Source organism: Dunckerocampus dactyliophorus, chromosome 5 (assembly GCF_027744805.1).
Source record: "Dunckerocampus dactyliophorus isolate RoL2022-P2 chromosome 5, RoL_Ddac_1.1, whole genome shotgun sequence".
Taxonomy (NCBI): domain Eukaryota; kingdom Metazoa; phylum Chordata; class Actinopteri; order Syngnathiformes; family Syngnathidae; genus Dunckerocampus; species Dunckerocampus dactyliophorus.
In genome coordinates this window covers 21,110,685-21,128,676 of record NC_072823.1, presented here as the reverse complement: position 1 = coordinate 21,128,676, position 17,992 = coordinate 21,110,685, and the positions used below count along the sequence as shown (strand labels likewise).

The following is a 17,992-nucleotide window of genomic DNA, read 5'->3' as shown; positions in this document are numbered from 1 at the left end:
TTATTTAATTTTATGTTTTTGCCATTGATTGTATTGTAGGCCATTGCAGCAAACATTGCTTTTATCGTGAAAGGACTCACTTGTACTTCCTACTCTGTTAGCGGAAGTCTCAGCAAAAGTGGCATTAAGCTAACCACCTTCACTGCGTGACACAAACAACTTTCTACTTATTATAATTTTTTATTCGTGTTGGACAAACTCTTCGTCAAAGGTTGACTTTGAGGTAAAAGTCGCTGTGAATCTCCTGGTGTGCTCGGTAAGACCGTTTAAACGATATTTTTGCCACTTGTAAAGTTAAGCTAGCATTCTAGATAGTTGACGCAAGTGACAGCGGAACCTGCTTAGCAAAAGTCGCCATTTTTGTTATTCCTCCTATTTAAGGCGAGTTTTCTGTGTTGGGGCCACAAAGGAGCATTGTGTCCTCACACCCAGTGTTGGGTTAATTCTTCCGGCAACTTTTCCTCGGTGTGTACGGTCGTGGCTCGTCGCCAGTCGTCTGTCCATCGATGAAGATGTCATTGGTTCAACGCGTCTTCCTCTCGTGGATCTTCAGCCTCATCTTCCTCATCATGCTGGTCCTCAAACTGGACTCCAAGATCCACTGGAACTGGTTCCTCATCTTTCTCCCCGTCTGGACATTCGACACCATCCTCATCCTCATGCTTCTGGTCAAGCTGGCCGGCCGCTGTAAACCAGACTTCGAGCCGCGGGAGGGCGAGCAGAGCCTGGCCAGGAAGCTGTGGTACCTGGCGGCCTTGTTGCTCAAGTTGGCCTTTTGTGTCAGCCTCTGCTCTCGCCTGGAGAGGCTCACAGACGTGTGGCTAAGTGTGGTGTGTGTTCCCCTGTGGGTACTGCTGGGTGGGGCGCTGATTGAGCTGGGACACAGCATCTTCCACCACAGGAGGGACTGAACCTTTGGATGCCGCCGGTGGAGATTTTTAACTATATATTTTAGGAAGACCATTGTGGAGCTCATCTGTGGACCTAACACTTCATCTGAACTGATAAGCATGAGGACCTACTCACTCTACATAAACACTTCAGTCATTATGGTTATATGATTCACCTTAGTATTTTCTATTGTGTATATACCTGTATTACAATCACAGTGGGTGTGGGTGACACACTAAGCACTTTGCATTGGACTGACAATTGACGTCTTCCCCTCACAAAATACACACCAATTCTTTGGTATAGAGTCGCATTAAAGTAACACTGAAAACAAAAACAATGCTAGAAGATTATAAAGTCAAGGAGTCGTAAGAATTAAGCAGTACTTACCCAAATAGTCGACATATTACACAAATGTATTTTATGAGAAATGTTGTAATTTCAGGAGACTAATGTTAAAATATCACAATGACAGTGCTGTCATTTTGCAAAAGAAAAGTTGTAATGCTACTAGACCTAAATCATAATCCCAATTTAATTCTCCTATTATTCTCTAACAAAATAGTAATACACTACTAATGTATATTATGACTTTAATATTGTATATCAAAGAATATTGGGAGAATAAGGATGTAATTTGTGATTTTTTTTCTGGAAAAAGACAATTTTTCAGGAAAAAAAAGCACAAATGTTAATTTAATCTTTTCTTTGTAAATACTTAATCCTCATTACAGCCTTATTTTCATATTATGTCTTTGTAATATATTTTGAAAATAAAGCAGTAGTTTTACAAGTTTTCACAAAAAATATATAAATTAATAATTTAATGTGCACTTGTTATACCACAACTTTATTCTCCAATTCTTTATTCTTCAAAATATGAGACTGACAATTGTGACTTTATTCCCATATTTGTCAAATTCTGATCATGTATAGCAATTTGATTTTTAAAATGTTTTATAAACTTTATTTTCATAATATTTGCACTTTAGTTTTAACATTGACTTGTTTTTTAATGTATTTGTGTAAGTTATTCTCGTAAATTCATGACTTTCATTAATGAATTACTCATGAGAATGATTCTGTTTATATTACTTTTTTTATGTTATGGCTTTTTTCACCCAGTCCAGGGTGTACCCCACCTCTCGCCCAAAGTCAGCTGGGATAGGCTCCAGCATACCCTCGCGACCATAGTGAGGATTAAGCGGCATAGAAAATGAATCTCTTACTACTTTTATTCTTATAACGTTACAATTTTTTTCCGCTATAATTCTCAATCTCGTTACTCTTAAAACTTTTTTTTCCATACTGCAACTTTTTCTTTTAACATTTAAACTTTTACTTGAACTTTTTTCATTATCTCTTCCCCGCATGATTTTTTATTATATTTTGTTTATGTGTGGCCTGAATATTGTATTAAAGTCTCCCGTTGTCTCATGTTAAATGCAGGTTAGTGACATAGTAAAGTGTGTCCTATGTAACAGTGAAGACAGGTGGCTGCTGGACTTCATGTAGCTGGTTCACTTTCAGCATGACACTTGAATGCAGCACACTGCTTGCTGATGTGTTCGCTGACACCTGTGCCTTACAGAGGATCTAAATTTTATTTTTACATTAAACAAAGCTTGAGCTGTCTTACATTGTCGTGTCTGCACTGTGAGCCAACACATTTGTCAATTTATTTTTAATTTAAACATGTTATTGTTCTATTTGTGGGCACTTATGTTGTTGCTGTGTATTCCAATGCAAGAATACTGCATCATACCAATCTTTCTCGTAGTGTTAGTTAGCTATATAAGTAGGCAAAATACAAGTATTAGGAACAGCGTTCGGTATGATGCAGTGCAGTTGTACATCACAACAAATTACAATTATAAGTTACAGAATTAAGGAAAAATTATTAAATATTGACAGCAAAAAAAATACATTTTTGAACCATTTATTGAGGTTCCGATCAAGAGTATAAATCACACTACCAAGTTTTAGCTTAGGAAATAAAATGTATTTACAACAAAATTTATCCACATACATTGTCGGCCTCAAATAAAAACAAGACAGTAAATGATATAAATAAGTTCTATGGAAAATAAAACTTGTTTTACAAAAAAATATATGCAATTTCTGTATACATTTCCTCACATTGGTGCTAATAACATCTCTTTATGCTGTACAGTTTTGGTACATACAGTATCATTTACAGCTCCGTCTGAAAACAATGTGGTTTTGGAGTGTTTGCAACATAAAGATGATTTAGTAGAAGATTGGTGATGTGTTGTATTGTGTAGAAGGAAGTGTGTTTGTTTCCAGAGAGGCTCGTACCGTCAGTAGGCGCTTTCGGAGCGAAGCTAAGTACAGCCCAGGCACTGACACGCGGGTCACATGACATCTTGATATGGTGCCTGCGTACATTCGCTAAACAAACGTGAGGTGGAGCTACTTAGCCTACATTCTCAGCCTACGTTTGAAGACTCAAGGGAGTTTTCTGTTTTAAAAAAAAGGGAATGCTCGTCGTTAGCTTAGCAAAGCTTGGGCTAAAAAAACAAAAAACAGACGACATTCATATTAGAAAGTCTTTGTGTGTCTTTAGGGTCGTCTTGAGCGAGTGCTGTTGTGTCTGGGGATCCTGAAGGGGCGGCGCAGCCTTTACTTTAGCTCCTTTAAAGGGAATCAGCGTCCGGCTGTCAGCGGGCTTCGTCGAGGCCGCGCCCCCGTGGTGATGGTGGTGGTGATGATGGTGGTGGTGATGCGTCTTGAAGGACAGTGCCACAGTCTGATGGGCCTCCATGGGCTTAAAGAGGTCAAAGGTGATGAGTGTCCGTGGGGCCGGCTTGTGCTCGGCTGGGGCGGGGTTGGGCCGCTTCCTCTGCTCGTCCTTGCTGTCTTTTTTCCCGTCTTTTCTAACCTGAGCATTGGCGGCGGGCTTGGGCGGTCCTGCCTTGGCGTCCTCCCTGCTGATGCACTTCAGTGGCACCCCCACCGCACCACCGCCGTCCGCCCTGTGGCCGCTCTTCTCCTTCTTGCCAAGTGACGACTTATGTTTGTCGCGCATCTCATTGCCTGGCCTGGAGTTGGACGTTGCCGCCCCCACCACCACCACTGCCGCCCCATGCTCCTTGTCCCTCTTGGAGTGGGACTTTTCATCCCTCTGCATTTTCCCGCCCTCATCCTTCCTCGCCACCATGCCTCCATCCATCTTTCCTTTCTCCTTCTCCCTGTCCCGCTCCTTCCCTTTGTGCTTCCTGTTCTGCTCTCTGTCTTTACTCCTGTCCTTCCTCTCCTCCTTTTCCCACCGTCCTTTGTCCTTCTTGATGTTGCCACTGAGGTCACTGTCTTTGAGACTTTTCTGTGTCATCTTCTGCTGCCTCTCTTCCTCATTGTGGTAGTTCTCCTTCCTGATTGGCTGAGGTGGCAATTTTAAGGAAGCATTTTCCTCTGTAGAGTCCTCACTGCCTTTCTGCCGGCCTTCACTTTCCTCCTCCTCTTCCTCCTGAGGCTTGGGCACCTCCATTAGTGTTCGAGTGTCTTCGTCCTCCTTCTTGATGTCCTTCATCTCTGCTGCTGTCTCTTCTTCCTTACAGGGCAATGATGGAGATTGTGAGGGAAGCTCTTCACTCCTCTCGGCCTCCTCCTCCTGCTTAATCACTGTCTGCAAGGATTGGTCACACTCCTTCTCTTCCTTCTCCTCCTCCTCCTCTTCTTTGATATGCACTGTGATATCACTTAGCGCACACTTCTCCTTTTCTTCATCCTGCTGCTCATGTTGGTGATACTGTTTGAGTCGTATGTGCCAGGCCAGACTGCAGACAGCTGACACCGTCTTGAACTGGTGCACCACTCCCCTGGGGATGAAGTAGATGTCATCGTGGTACAGCTGGATGCGAGCGTATCTGATGCCCTCCCTCCTCAGCTGGTTCAGTTTGGCGTCGTCGATCCACTGGACGCACTGAGCACGGCAAAAAAAAAAACGGAGGATATTTCAAGTACATTAAAGAAGTAATGATCAAAACGACCAGGGAGGGACTTTGTCTACTTTGTATAGTATCAGGCCAAAGTGTCAAACTTTGGAGAAGTGGACCCACCTGAGACAGCGGAGGCTCGTGGAGGTCCAGCTGCAGCCTCATGACCACTTCTGGGAAATCTCCGGCGTGAAAGCACACAACGTCTTTGGTGATGCGAGCAGGTGTGTCGCTACTGTAACACAAAGTCCTGCTCAGTGATTTTTTTTTTTTTACATGAGAACAGAATGAACAACTAGCCAGCTGTGTTTTGTAGCACAACACGACAATATTTCCTTATAGTGGACAGGGGCAGTTATTTACTCAACCCCAGGAAGTAGAGGTAAGGCATTTATACAAGATAGAGCTTTATTTGTTCAAATGCTTTTTCCTTACTTTCCCACCAGAAAAAATAATTTCAATTTTATATTGCAATATATTAAAAGCCTATAAATATGCAAATATATTTTCCACAAAAAATATTTAAACACTTTTACAGTATACCACTAAAAACTTTTCCACAAACAATACTGTATTACATTATCAATAAAGGCATAAATATTCAAATATCTTCCACAAAGAAATTAAAATACAATGAGAATTTATCAAAAGCACAAAAATATTCAATTTTCCATAAATTAATTTAAATACTATATTACAAATTCAATAAAGTATATAAATATTCTAATATATTTTCCACAAAGGTAATATTTTAAATACAGTGGAACCTCAGTTTTCATTATTCATAAAAAAAAGTGTACTCACTCCTCTCCGCAGCGCACGGCCTTCAGCACGCCGACTGCCGCGGTTGTCTGTCTCTCAAAGCCCTGACCAATGTGATCGGCGTGAGCTCTCGTTCGGTCCTCGAACAGCATCTCCCTGGGCTCGCTGGCTCTGGGCAGGTACTGCAGGTTCTTGATCTCGTTAGTGGACCTGCCATGACAGAATTTTTTATCTCTGAGCTCTCGTATGGGATTTCATGAATGAGTGTATTTGCATGTTCAGCAAGTGAACCCACCTTTTCCTCTTGAAGGGAGATTTAGGCATGTCGGCCATAGGGATCATCTGCTCTCCGGGTCGGACCCACATGATGGGGCCGTCGTCACTATCCGTGGGACTCTGAAGCCTCAGACTGGAGAAGGTTCCCCAGGGTAGAGTCCGCTGCAGAAACAACAATCAAGTAAGGATGTAACTCCAAATTATTGGTAGATTATTCATGTTCATGGATGGATGTGACTACCTCCAAAAATGGAGATTCCTCCAACATGTTGATGAACTCAGGGAAGTAGTCGCCGACCTCTTCATCCACGGCTCCTACCAGACTGACTTGCCGCATGGCCCCAGCCCGATATGTTCCCTGGGAGTATGTCCGCTTCACCTGCAGCAGAGGACATGTCACAGATGAAAGCAGGCAGGCATTAAGGCTGCAACCAACAATTATTTTAATAAATCGATTCATTGGTCAACTATTTTTAATCAATGAATCGGATTTAAAAAAGAGCAAATTTTGAATTCACGCCTCTTAGCAGCACTTCCTTTAAGAATGCACCAATGGACTTTTTCCCTCCTCAAATCATAGCAAAGACGGCGAGGAAGAAGAATTTCTCAGATACCGAAATTGAAGTAGACAAGTATAAAAAAAAATCAACTGACAATCATCAAACACTCTACTGCAAATCAACAAGTCACTGGCACAGACTTCTAAACGTGCATCACAAATAAATAAGAAATAAATAAATAAGGCCGCATGTTTGCCACACAGTCAAGATCGGGAAGATCTGGGTTCAAATCGGCGCTTGGGCATCTCTCTGTCTTCTCCCCGTGCGTGCGTGGAGTTTCTCCGGGTACTCCGGTTTCCTCCCACATTCCAAAAACATGCATGTTAGGTTAATTGGCGACTCTAAATTGTCCATAGGTATGAATGTGAGTGTGAATGGTTGTTTGTCTATATGTGCCCTGTGATTGACTGGTGTACCTCTCCTCTCACCCCAAGTCAGATGAGATTGGCTCCAGCATACCCCGTGACCCTAATGAGGATAAGCCGCATAGAAAATGGATGGATGGATCAAATAAATAAACTTTAGGGGCAGGCTTTGTGTTTGGCATCGGCTCATCTCCTCTAGGGGGAGGGGCGGTGCCTAGCTTCATGGTCAAGTTGTGAAGCAAATAGCAAGATGATATGGCCTGCGCTGGACAGGCACAGCAATAGCTATCTGTAGTTTCACTGTTCTACCACTAGGTTTTGTGTGTACGCATGGTATGAGTTGTGCATAAATGTATGAATTTTCCTACACACAAGTACAAGTGGATAAATCCCATACTTTGCATAGGAATGTTTTTACGCATGCTCTACACACACACCTACGCAGGGGTTTGCTTCGCAAGATACTAGAAAGAGGCAAAAATGTCAATTGCTCTTTTCCAAAGTCAAAGCTGATGTGACTATCCTTTTTGACTGAAACGCAAAGATTATAGGTCTGCTTTCATGGATGACTAAGGAGGCTGATATCAGTATATTTACAGTTCCTTTTTTTCATGACACGATTAATCGATTACCAAAATAGTTGTCGATTAAATGGATAATCTATTAATAATCGATTCATCGATTAATCGTTGCAGCTCTAATTATTATTATAATACAGTGGTGTGAAAAAGTGTTTGTCCCCTTAATGATTTATTTATTTTTTGCATGTTTGTCACACTTAAATGTTTCAGATCATCAAACAACTTTAAATATTAGTCAATAACACAACTGAACACAAAGTGCAGTTTTGAAATGAAACTTAAATATTAAGGAGGAGAAAAATCCAAACTACATGGCCCTATGTGGAAAAAGTGATAAGTAAGTAAAACATAACTTAACTGAGATTAATTGAGATCTATCAGTCTGGAAAAGGTTAAAGGTTACATCTGCCGTAAAACTAATGCCACATTTTAGAAAAAGAATGTCATACCAACAGTAAAATATGTGATGGTCTGGGGATGTTTTGCTGCTTCAGGACCTGGAAGACTTGCTGATAAATGGAACCATGAATTCTGCTGTCTACCAAAAAATCCTGAGGGAGAATGTCTGGCCATCTGGTTTGTGACCTCAAGATGAAACCAACTTGGGTTCTGCAGCAGGACAATGACCCACAACACACCAACAAGTCCACCTCTGAATGGCTGAAGAAAAACGAAATGAAGACTTTGGAGTGGCCTAGTCAAAGTCCTGACCTGAGTCCTATTGAGATGCTGTGGCATGACCTTAAAAAGGCACTTCATGCTGGAAAACCCTCCAATGTGGCTGAATTACAAAAATTCGGCAAAGATGATTGGGCCAAAATTCCTCCACAGCGCTGTAAGAGACTCATTGAAAGTTATTGCAAACGCTTGATTGCAGTTGTTGGTACTCAGGGTGGCCCAACCAGTTATTAGGATTAGGGGCAATCACTTTTTCCACACTAGGCCATGTAGGTTTGGATCTTTTTTTTCTCCCTTAATAAAAACTTTCATTTAAAAACTGCTTTTTGTGTTCAGTTGTGTTGTCATACACTACTATTTAAATTTGTTTGATGGTCTGAAACAAGTGTGACAAACATCCAAAAAATAAGAAATCAGGAAGGGGGCAAACACTGTATGTCAAACAAGTTGTTTCTTTTTTTTTATTGTTTACCATCTATAGCTATTATTAAGACAGCATTTTTTATACAGCTCTTGCATTGCCTCTCATTAGACTGTAAAGGTGTACCTAATTATGTGGCCAGAGAGGAGTTGTATTTTACGAGTTTAGAGTCAAGTTATTTCCTAAACAAAGCCCAAATGTTATGTTAGCATTGTTTTTATATGCTGTAACTTAAATGATGAATGATAAATTATATCAGCTCCAATTCATTACTTATGTATGGTGGAGATGGTGACTTTCTAAAAAAGACAAGAAACAACCTCGCTCTCTTTAGCCACACACGCACACATTTCAGGCTGAACATTTTTATGGCCTAAGCTTGCATTCAAACTGCAGTGGGTGTTTGAGGACCAAGCAGGAGGAGGGGAGGAAAAACTGCTGACACATGTTGAGGCGGGGGAAAAAGAAAAAAGTCAGAATGCTGCAAGATTTCAGGATGCCATGCTGCTTAACTTGGATCCATTGACGATGATGATGATGATGCATGAATGAAGTGACCTGCAGTCTTTAACGGAGGAAAAAAATGTGGCAGTGCTATGAAGCAGGATAAAAACTAATCAGACACTTCATCAGGTGTACTAGAATGTACAACTAGGGTGTACTAGAGAGATGTGACGAGATTTCTCGCCCATAAAAAATTGTCTCACGATAATATATCACTTGATAAATGATAATGCACTCTTTAATTTTGCCAGCCTCCATACACTGCCATGTGCATGAGTCTGTTTTCATTGTCTCTCGCCTCCAAACAGGCAGGAAGCTGCTCTTTAACACAGTTGAAAAGCCAGCATTCCAAGAAATGCTGCAAACGTTAGACTGTATGAATTGACTGTGAAAATACATGTCACAAAGGGCGATTCCACAACATTACAGAGTGAAAGATGACATATTAAAGAAAATATTGTCTTATTATGACTAGGCCTGTCACAATAATCAAATAGATTTAATCGACCGATAAATAAAAACGACCTCTAATTTTGCCGGCCTCAATAAAACTGACATGTGCATCAATGTTTTCCTCTCACTCCACCACACAGGCTGGATGACAAGAGGGATCACTCTGCATCTGTCTGAGCACGATGGTTCTATATTGGAATGAACAGAGAGCGTGAACCCCAAGTCACATTAAGTCAGGCTAATGTTAGCACAAGTTAGCGTTGTGAGCAAGCAAACGCAAATCTGAATGAAGGCACAAAAGCGATGGTTTCTAAGCCGAATGCCACAGTGTGGGAATATTTTGTTTTTAAACAGAATGAACAAGGTGAGCCCATGAACACCAACAAACTGATATGTGGCATTTGTTGGAAAGTCACTAAAATTACAATTGAATATTTTCATGAAATGTATTTGCGTATGTTGGGATGGACATCATCCTTTGGTCCATATCAAAATTTATTGCATAATTGCATGCATGACTGAACACAGGCCTGTTTTCCGGTTGGCAAAAAAAAATTCCTGCCAAACAAATAAAGGGTTAAAATTTAAGGAAAAGTCTTAAACTGTGATGCAAAATGGGAATTTTTGTTGCAGTAATGATCTGGCTCTTTTTTATTGTACAGAAAAGAGAACAACATATGTTTTCATGTTTCACATTAGGATTGTTGATGATGGGCAAAATTCCAAAAAAAGTGCACTTTTCCTTTAAGGCTTAAATCCATGTTCTGCAAGTTCTCTATTTCAGGTCCAAATGTTTCTTCCTCCTCCAAAACTATTGACACATCGCTCAAATCTTCACTATAATCACTGTAACCATCCTCTGTCTCACTCTGTACACCACCATGTTTGTTTACCTGAGTGAGAGTACCCCGATGACATCACTTCTGGAAATGAGGCTGAGTTACAATGCTTGTTTCATTGTTGGAACCAGAAATGAGTGTTATGGATTTAAAAATGAGACAAGCAGAAACACCGATTGTGTACCCTACCCTCGAGGCACTGCCGCGTCAATTGACGGTATGCGGGAACGGGAAATGCCATGTGTGCGTGTATTTTACCCGCAGCGGATGTCGGAGCCACTCCGTCACATAATCAAATAAACTGCATTTTACTTTTACTGCCGGCTTTGAAATTGGACATCAGCAAGGAAACTACAAATTTTCAGTACACTGCTGGCGTCTCTGCTGCCAGTTCTTTACCGTAAATAGAAAAAAATACAGAAATATATTGTATTCCACCAAAACAGTAATAAGCTGTGAAGTTATTTCACAGGATGAATACTGTAAAAATAACAGTACAGTGCTGGCGTCTGTGCTGCCAGTCCTTTAGTGTAATATTTAAAAAATTCACTATTACAGTACAAAGCTGTGAAGTCATTTTACAGTACAAATACTGTAAAATAACGGTAAAGAGCTGGCGTCTGTGCACCAGCACTTTACTTAATAGTTTGCCCTACAACACATCAAACCGCTAGAACAGCACAAGAACAAGCATTTGCATGTATCTTATTAGTACCATTAGACCAGCACATGTTGTCCAAGTGTATCCGATGCTCTCAAGAAGGCAGCCAAAAATGTTATCACTCACAGCTACTTTGCCAAAAATCGATCAACATTAATCTCCAAGTAAGAATATATGCCAATAATCATCAAGTCAGGAAGCCACCGTGTGTCTCTTGCTGGTACACAGACAAGTAATGTGACTAGAAAGCGCTCCATGAGGGAGACCTTGGAAAATGTTCTTCTCTGCGAGGGGTCCCTGGATGGAATAATTTTAGGTTAGCGTGACCTAAATGGATCCCTCTCGCAGCACGCCACTGTACGGGAGGCACGTTTTATGACTGCTGCTAGACAGGAATATAATTTTAAGTGCAGTCGCATCGAGCCCTGCACAGTGAAGTCCAGCGTGCGTATAATTAGACAGTTCTTAATATATCTAGAAAGTGCTGGTGTGTAATTTACATTCTTGCTTCTTGGATGCTTTTGCACGTCGTAAAAGCAGCAGACGTCCGCAGACCTAACACACAGGATCAAAAACGAGTGGCACTGATTTGTTTTGCAGCTCTTTAACTTTTTCTTTAAGACAACAAAATAACCAAAACTAGGGATGCTCCGATCAATCGGCCAGCGAAAACGCTGGACAACACTTGCCTGGATGTGTGTAGCAGTCAAAAGGTTAAGCAAATAACCCGAAAAATAATTGAATTAATTGGACAACATGATCAGCCTTTGTCAGCGGTGGAAGACGCCGCTGTCATTTGGAGCCCAACAACGTGCTATTGGAAGTCCTGCTAGAGCTCCACCAATGTACTATCACATCCAAAGTTTCCTTAAAGAAGGCGTTTCATCCTCTGTGAGTTTCACAAGTGATGCACTGTATGTTCTCTTGAAAAAGCAACTAAAATGTGTGTTTGTCTAAATTAAGGTGAAGTTATGGTTCCTTTTTTCATATAATATAGCCAATAGCAGGGGTGCAACCGGGAATTCTGAGCCCCATGAAAAAAATAATCACATTGCCCCCCCTCCTTTTTTAAAATTAATTATTTACCAATTAGTAATATTACCTATTTTTGGGACCCCTGGCAGTTAGGGGACCATGGAATTTTCCTGACTCTCCCCTCTTATGGGCACCACACACAGGAGGAACTGAGATTGGCGGAACTCATCGCCAACGCGTAGCAAAAACTGCACACGGTAGGCGACGAGCGCCTGTGACCAGCGACACCCGTGAGCGACGTGTTAATATCCAGAGCGGATTGCACGAGTCTCCCATGGTTTTGATAGGCTGTCAGATGTGGGGGGAATTTGAGGGTATCAAAGTAGTTTGGAGGAGGAAAAGTGGGCAGTGTTGATTGAATACTCTTGCTAGTACCGGATCTTGCTAGTATTGAAGATAAACTTACATAAATGACAGTGTAAAATGAATCTCTATCTCTATTCCTTTTTAGAAATATCAAATACCTCCGGGAAATCTGATACAGCAAGTATAGCGTACTGATTATCATCCTGTCTGCTCATTGGTCGATCAATGAAACTCCTGCTGATTGGTCCTCGTCTGGGCGACAGCGATGAAAAGTTGAACATTTTTCAACTTTCTGGGATCGCGCCACAAGCCAGCGTGTTCCATTGGAAAGGTTCCATTGAAAATGAATGGAGTAGAGGTGATGTCGCCTTCTGTGTGTGGCGCCCATTATACAGTACCACTGGCCAATAGCACTCATCATAAATTGAAAAATGTATAATTAATCCGTGTGATAAGATTAAACACAAACACACACAAACTTGTACTCCATTCTTATTGTCATAAAAAAGGTTAGGGGTGTTCAACTGGGTGATACAACTTTGTCAATTTCTATACCGACATTGCGGCCTTGAATACCTCCAAAAAACTCCAACAACGCTCCATTTAATTAATGTGACCTGCATATTAACCACTCTACAGCGACATTGTTATTATTATTATTGTTATTAACATTGTTGCGCCGAGGAACTACTTTACTGCCGTAGTGACACCTCACCACACCACACCAGCTAGCGACTAGCTTCACCACACACTCGCTCAGAACACCTCAGGCCATTACCAAAAGCTAACGCTGCATATTGGAGCTGCCGCCACTGCTGTGTTTTTGTTTTTGAGTTTGGAAAAGTTAATGTTAGGTTAGCGTTCGTTTCTATGTGCCTTTGTGAAATCAATCAAAAATCTTCCCATATTTGCGAAGGAATCCTGTGGACGTCATTTTTCCCCACCCCACCGCCCCTCTATGACATCATCACCGGGTGACAGTTCCACCAGTATTTTAATTGAGTAAGGCTGCGAAATAACCCACCAAAGGGCCAAAGAAAGTTGCAAGTGCCAGCACCTTCATACAAAAGGTGCAAAAGGTAAAAGTGATGTTAAATGTTGATTAATTATAATTTATATATACACGGTACATCTTATTTATATACAATGCCATGTGCTTTTATGTCATAACTACTGTGCTGCTGTTTCTTATGGGAATTTTTTTTTCCCATTTTCAAGCGATTCAGTTTTGGATGGACTCTTTGGAATAGATTAATAGCAAAACCTGAGGTACCACTGTATATAGTTTTCTCTACCAAACCAAAGTGTACCGTACCGAGTGGTACACCTATAATCAAAGCGCAACAAAGTGACTCATCCATGTTGTTCACTGTGACTGTAGTGTACGTTCCAGATTGGAACGAAGCAACAGCGCACGTCCTCACCTGAGAGTAGAAGTTAGCCATGGTTGTCGTCTCTATGTCCTTCTTCCCGAGCACCTCCATCTTCACCGGAGCGTTAGGGAACTTGTAGGAGAAGTAGTCTAGAAAGTCCGGGAGGTAGGACGCTGCTCCGTGGATGATGCCCATGACGAAGGACGCCGCCTGGACCTCGTCCTCACTGAACGACAGCGTGACAAACTCTTGGGCGAAGCGGTGCATCTCCGCTGGCGAAAGGCCCGACAGCTGTTCGTTGTAGGCATGCGCCACTGATGCACCTCCGTTGGCCTGCATCTCGATGTGGATCAGGTGGCCGAACTCCAGCCCAGGAAGACCAGGTGCCGGGGTGCAGTGGAGCGGGGAGCTGTAGCCCAGTCGGTCTCTTACAATGGAGGGAGGGGGGTCCTGGTGGTGTGTGGTGTTATGCAGACCGACGCTGCTGATTCCGCTGCCACTGTTCCCGTTAATTCTACTGAGGAACTCCGACAGACCCAGAGACACCCCAGAGTAAACAGTCTGGGATGAGCGGTGGTACATTTTGGCGCGGACATGTCTCTCTTTAGCTCGTTCACCATCTTTGTGCTTCTTTTTCTTCTTCTTTTTGAGCTTCTTGAGTAGGAGGTCTTCTTGGGTGGTGGCTTTGGGCTTCTCCTTACACTCTACCGTGGAGGACAAGATGAAAACATTAAACAAGAGCACTTGGCCAACATCCACCACTGACAAATTTGAGCCGCCACAAATGGGTTTGGTGCTACCTATTTGGTAACGGTATACATTATAACTCAAAATTCTCACACAGTACACATTTAAAGTGAAAGACAGAAGATGTTTCCTTTACTAGGTAATCAAACAGAAGCGGTCACAAAAGGTCAAGTATTCCCCGCAGGAGTGAACATACAGACATGTGGGACACCTCAACAAGCCTGAGGAGTGTGCATTACCACTGATAGATAGATACTTTATTCATCTCCAAGAAAAATTCACATTTCCGGCAGCTCTGTAATACAAGAAAACCAACAAGATAGTAATTGGTTTGGTTTGGTTGGTTTAAATTATGTTTTTAATGTCTGGTTATTTTCTAAACTCTGCAATATCCAGGTGGATAGATCAACAAATTACAGCTGGGACATTTGCACTCAAACGTATAAACACACATATAAACTCACATTCAATGTGTGTACATCCTGGACTAATCAATGTGTTACAACTTTTTTTAAGGCGTTCGTGAAGGTGAGCTGTGCGCCCTTCCAAACGAGTCATACGAACAAGAACAACTGTAAAAAAGCCAAGTAATCAAAGCATTTACGGTCTGTGCCGCTGCAGCCCAAGCACTGTGCACTGAGACACAACTATTCAAATTTTTTTTTTACATGTTTACATTCATAACACCTCCCCATCAGTTTACTTGTTGGCATGAGCTGTTATTTTATCATGTAGGTATATGATTTTTCTTTTGTTTTTTTATCTATATTTGAACTATTACACAATGTTAAGCTGAGTTACTTTACATGATACATTAAAGGTAACGTGGGTCTCTTTGATGTCATGCGAGCATGGGCTGCTTACCTTTCGGTGGTGGGAACACTTCTCCGTTCTCCTTGGAAATGTCATGTTCTGGTGGCAACTTGTGGTTTTTCCACTCTTTGCTCCTCTCCTTCTTGTCCTTGTTGCTGTGATCTATATGAGTGGGAGATACCAAAAAACACAAAAAGAGGTTAAAAGCAAGCCTGCAACATCCATGCTGTTAAGTGATGTACAAACATTTCCACGTGTAAGACACACACACACACACACACACACGTCCACGCTATACAAGCATTCAGGCCTGACACACACACAGTGGCCTGCAGCACAGTATATTATGTAATATTACAACAGATGTTCTAACCGCAACAATTGAGTTTAGAACGTTGAATAGAATAGGCTCGGATAAGGTGGAAAGGGTCCACCGAGCCAGGCGGCCGACCTGCTTACCTCTCTGCGCCGTTTTCAAGTCGCCGTTCTCGGTCTTTGTATGGCAGCTAACAGGGCTCACTTTCTCCACAACCGTCGCCACCGAACTGCGCTGCGCTTCGCTAGTTTTCTCCTTGTGTCGCTTCTCCTTCGCTCGTTTCTCTTTGTGCGGCGAGGCGAGGAAGTTGCTTATTTTGAAGATTTTCCGAACGGGAGTCGCTGGGACCACAGAGGAGGCGGCGGAGTGGCTCGCCTTGGCCGGGCCGAAACTCCATTTCGCTGGGCTCCCACAACTCGGCTTTCCGTTGTGTTTTTCCCCTGCGCACACCTCTCCGTTCAGTTTCCGGTGCTTGGGCCGCTTCTCCTCCACACGGACCTTCTTTGGGGGCGGCGAGTAAATGTCGCTGGAAGACTGCGGTCGGCTCTCCGGTGGCCGTTTAGCTAACAGCTCTTTGGGGGAATTTGTTTGGCTGTTCGCTGCGAAATGCATGGAGTCCACGGACTCGGCCATCTTGGAAGTTTCTATTTTTTACGGCCAGACGTAACTGGTGCGTCAGACCCAATCGGAGGTGGGGCTTATTGGGGGGTTACGTAGCACGTACAGAAGGCGGAGTTTAGTGGGTGGAGGGTGGGTACGTAGTACGTACAGGAAGGGTAGTGGAGGAGCAGACCGGAAGTATTTCGCAGAAATGATGAAGTTTAAAAACATAGCGAGTGACTTACACTTTAGGAATTTAAAGTCATCCTGCTGCTCTGAGTCATCTTCAGATTTTTTTCTGCAGTTCCTGATGGTGATTTGCACACAAATAAACTGACAAACACGTTCTAATAAAAACAACCTCGCACTCTGAACTATTTGATTCTAAATAACCACATTTCACAGAGATGCAAAACACATTGATTAGTTACTTTAAATAGTTAATTCTGATTGTATCTCTTGGTCCCTTGCACCGTTTTTGTTACATCTATTGCTTTTGCATGTCACTGGCGTTCACCAAACCTACTGCAGGTTCCCAAAACTATCACTAGGTGGCAGTGTAGCGATATGAAATGCATTGAATTGTAGCTTGGATTTAATTTTTCTGATTTTTTTGTTATTCCAAGTCAAGGGGAAATATCTATCTAATATCTTTCGCGTTTGTTTCACAGAGCTGCGAAGCACAAATATCAATTACTTTGAACTGATTTTAAAAAAATGGTATCTTTCCCCCGGGCCGCATGGTGGTTTAGTGGTTAGCATGTTGGCTACACAGTCAGGAGGGTTCGAATGTCCATTGGGAATCTCTGTGTGGACTTTGCATGTTCTCCCCGTGCGTGTCCGGGTACTCCGGTTTCCTCCCACATTCCAAAAAGATGCATGTTAGGTTAATTGGTGACTCTAAATTCTGAATGTGAGTGTGAATGGTTGTTTGTCTATATGTGCCCTGCGATTGACTGGCGGCCAGTCCAGAGTGTACCTCGTCTCTCGCCTGAAGTCAGCTGGGATAGGCTCCAGCATACCTGCGACCCTAGTGAGGATAAGCGGCATAGAAAATGGATGGATGGATATCTTACTCCCTATAATAAGTTGGTATAGGTCAGGGGTAGGGAACCTATGGCTCGGGAGCCAGATGTGACTCTTTTGATGCCTGCATCTGGCTCTCAAACATGTCTTAACACGATAAAAATGTATTTTTGGTTTTTTGTTCGCTGACCTTTTAATGTACATTACAGAAATCACAGTGTTAAAAATAACACTCAAAATATAAAACTTTGTTATGCATTTTAGTCCATCCATCCATTTTCTACCACAATGCGGGTGGCCAGAGCCAGTGCCAGCTGTCCTTCCAATATTTTCCGGGTCAAACACCAAAATTCGATTATCACTGGATAATGCGGTAGCCTATTCGCGGTAGTCTATTCGCATGAACTTCCCTTCCTTAAATCAAATAGTCAGATCGCTAATTCTGGAAAAAGAAAAAGATACGGAGTACGGTGCAAAAGCACGCGGCACCAGAAGTCGCATTAATGGTAAGAAGTAATTTATTTATTATTGGATAGCTTCAGTGTAACAATGTTAATAAAAAGAATAACTTTAGAGGTCCTCCTTAAAAATGCCCACATTTACTTGTATTCAATGTTAAAAAATATTATATGGCTCTCAAGGAAATCCATTTTAAAATATGTGGCTTTTATGGCTCTCTTAGCCAAAAAGGTTCCCGACCCCTGGTATAGGTGTAACCCGCCCTGTTTGCACTGCCCACACCGGGGCTCGAACACAGGACCTTCGTAATGGGAGGTGAGAGCGCTGACCACACGGCCAAAAGCCTGGCCTGTCGACGGTGTATTCAGCG

At 42.2% G+C, this 17,992-nt stretch overlaps 2 protein-coding genes across 2 annotated transcripts; one reads left to right on the top strand and one right to left on the bottom strand.

Moving 5' to 3' along the window:
• Positions 1–107: 107 nt before the first annotated feature.
• LOC129181757 (transmembrane protein 60-like) lies at positions 108–3,156 on the top strand. The gene has a single exon (XM_054777346.1). It carries the CDS (start codon positions 507–509, stop codon positions 909–911), a length of 405 nt encoding a protein of 134 aa, XP_054633321.1. The 5' UTR covers positions 108–506; the 3' UTR covers positions 912–3,156.
• On the bottom strand, positions 2,153–16,194 carry LOC129181756 (lysine-specific demethylase RSBN1L-like). The gene is made up of 8 exons (XM_054777345.1): positions 15,681–16,194; positions 15,273–15,383; positions 13,713–14,365; positions 6,127–6,264; positions 5,905–6,047; positions 5,652–5,819; positions 4,971–5,082; positions 2,153–4,834 (listed from the first exon to the last, which is right to left on the bottom strand). Exons 1-8 carry the CDS (start codon positions 16,168–16,170, stop codon positions 3,449–3,451), a joined length of 3,201 nt encoding a protein of 1,066 aa, XP_054633320.1. The 5' UTR covers positions 16,171–16,194; the 3' UTR covers positions 2,153–3,448.
• Between the last annotated feature and the right edge of the window lie 1,798 nt (positions 16,195–17,992).

Coding starts and splice junctions, on each gene's coding strand:
- LOC129181757 (XM_054777346.1), top strand. CDS start 507: ATGAAGATGTCATTGGTTCAACGCGTCTTCCTCTCGTGGATCTTCAGC.
- LOC129181756 (XM_054777345.1), bottom strand. CDS start 16,170: ATGGCCGAGTCCGTGGACTCCATGCATTTCGCAGCGAACAGCCAAACA. Junction 14,366..15,272: donor AGTGTTCCCACCACCGAAAG/GTAAGCAGCCCA, acceptor CCTCCACGGTAG/AGTGTAAGGAGAAGCCCAAA. Junction 6,265..13,712: donor TGGCTAACTTCTACTCTCAG/GTGAGGACGTGC, acceptor CCTCTGCTGCAG/GTGAAGCGGACATACTCCCA.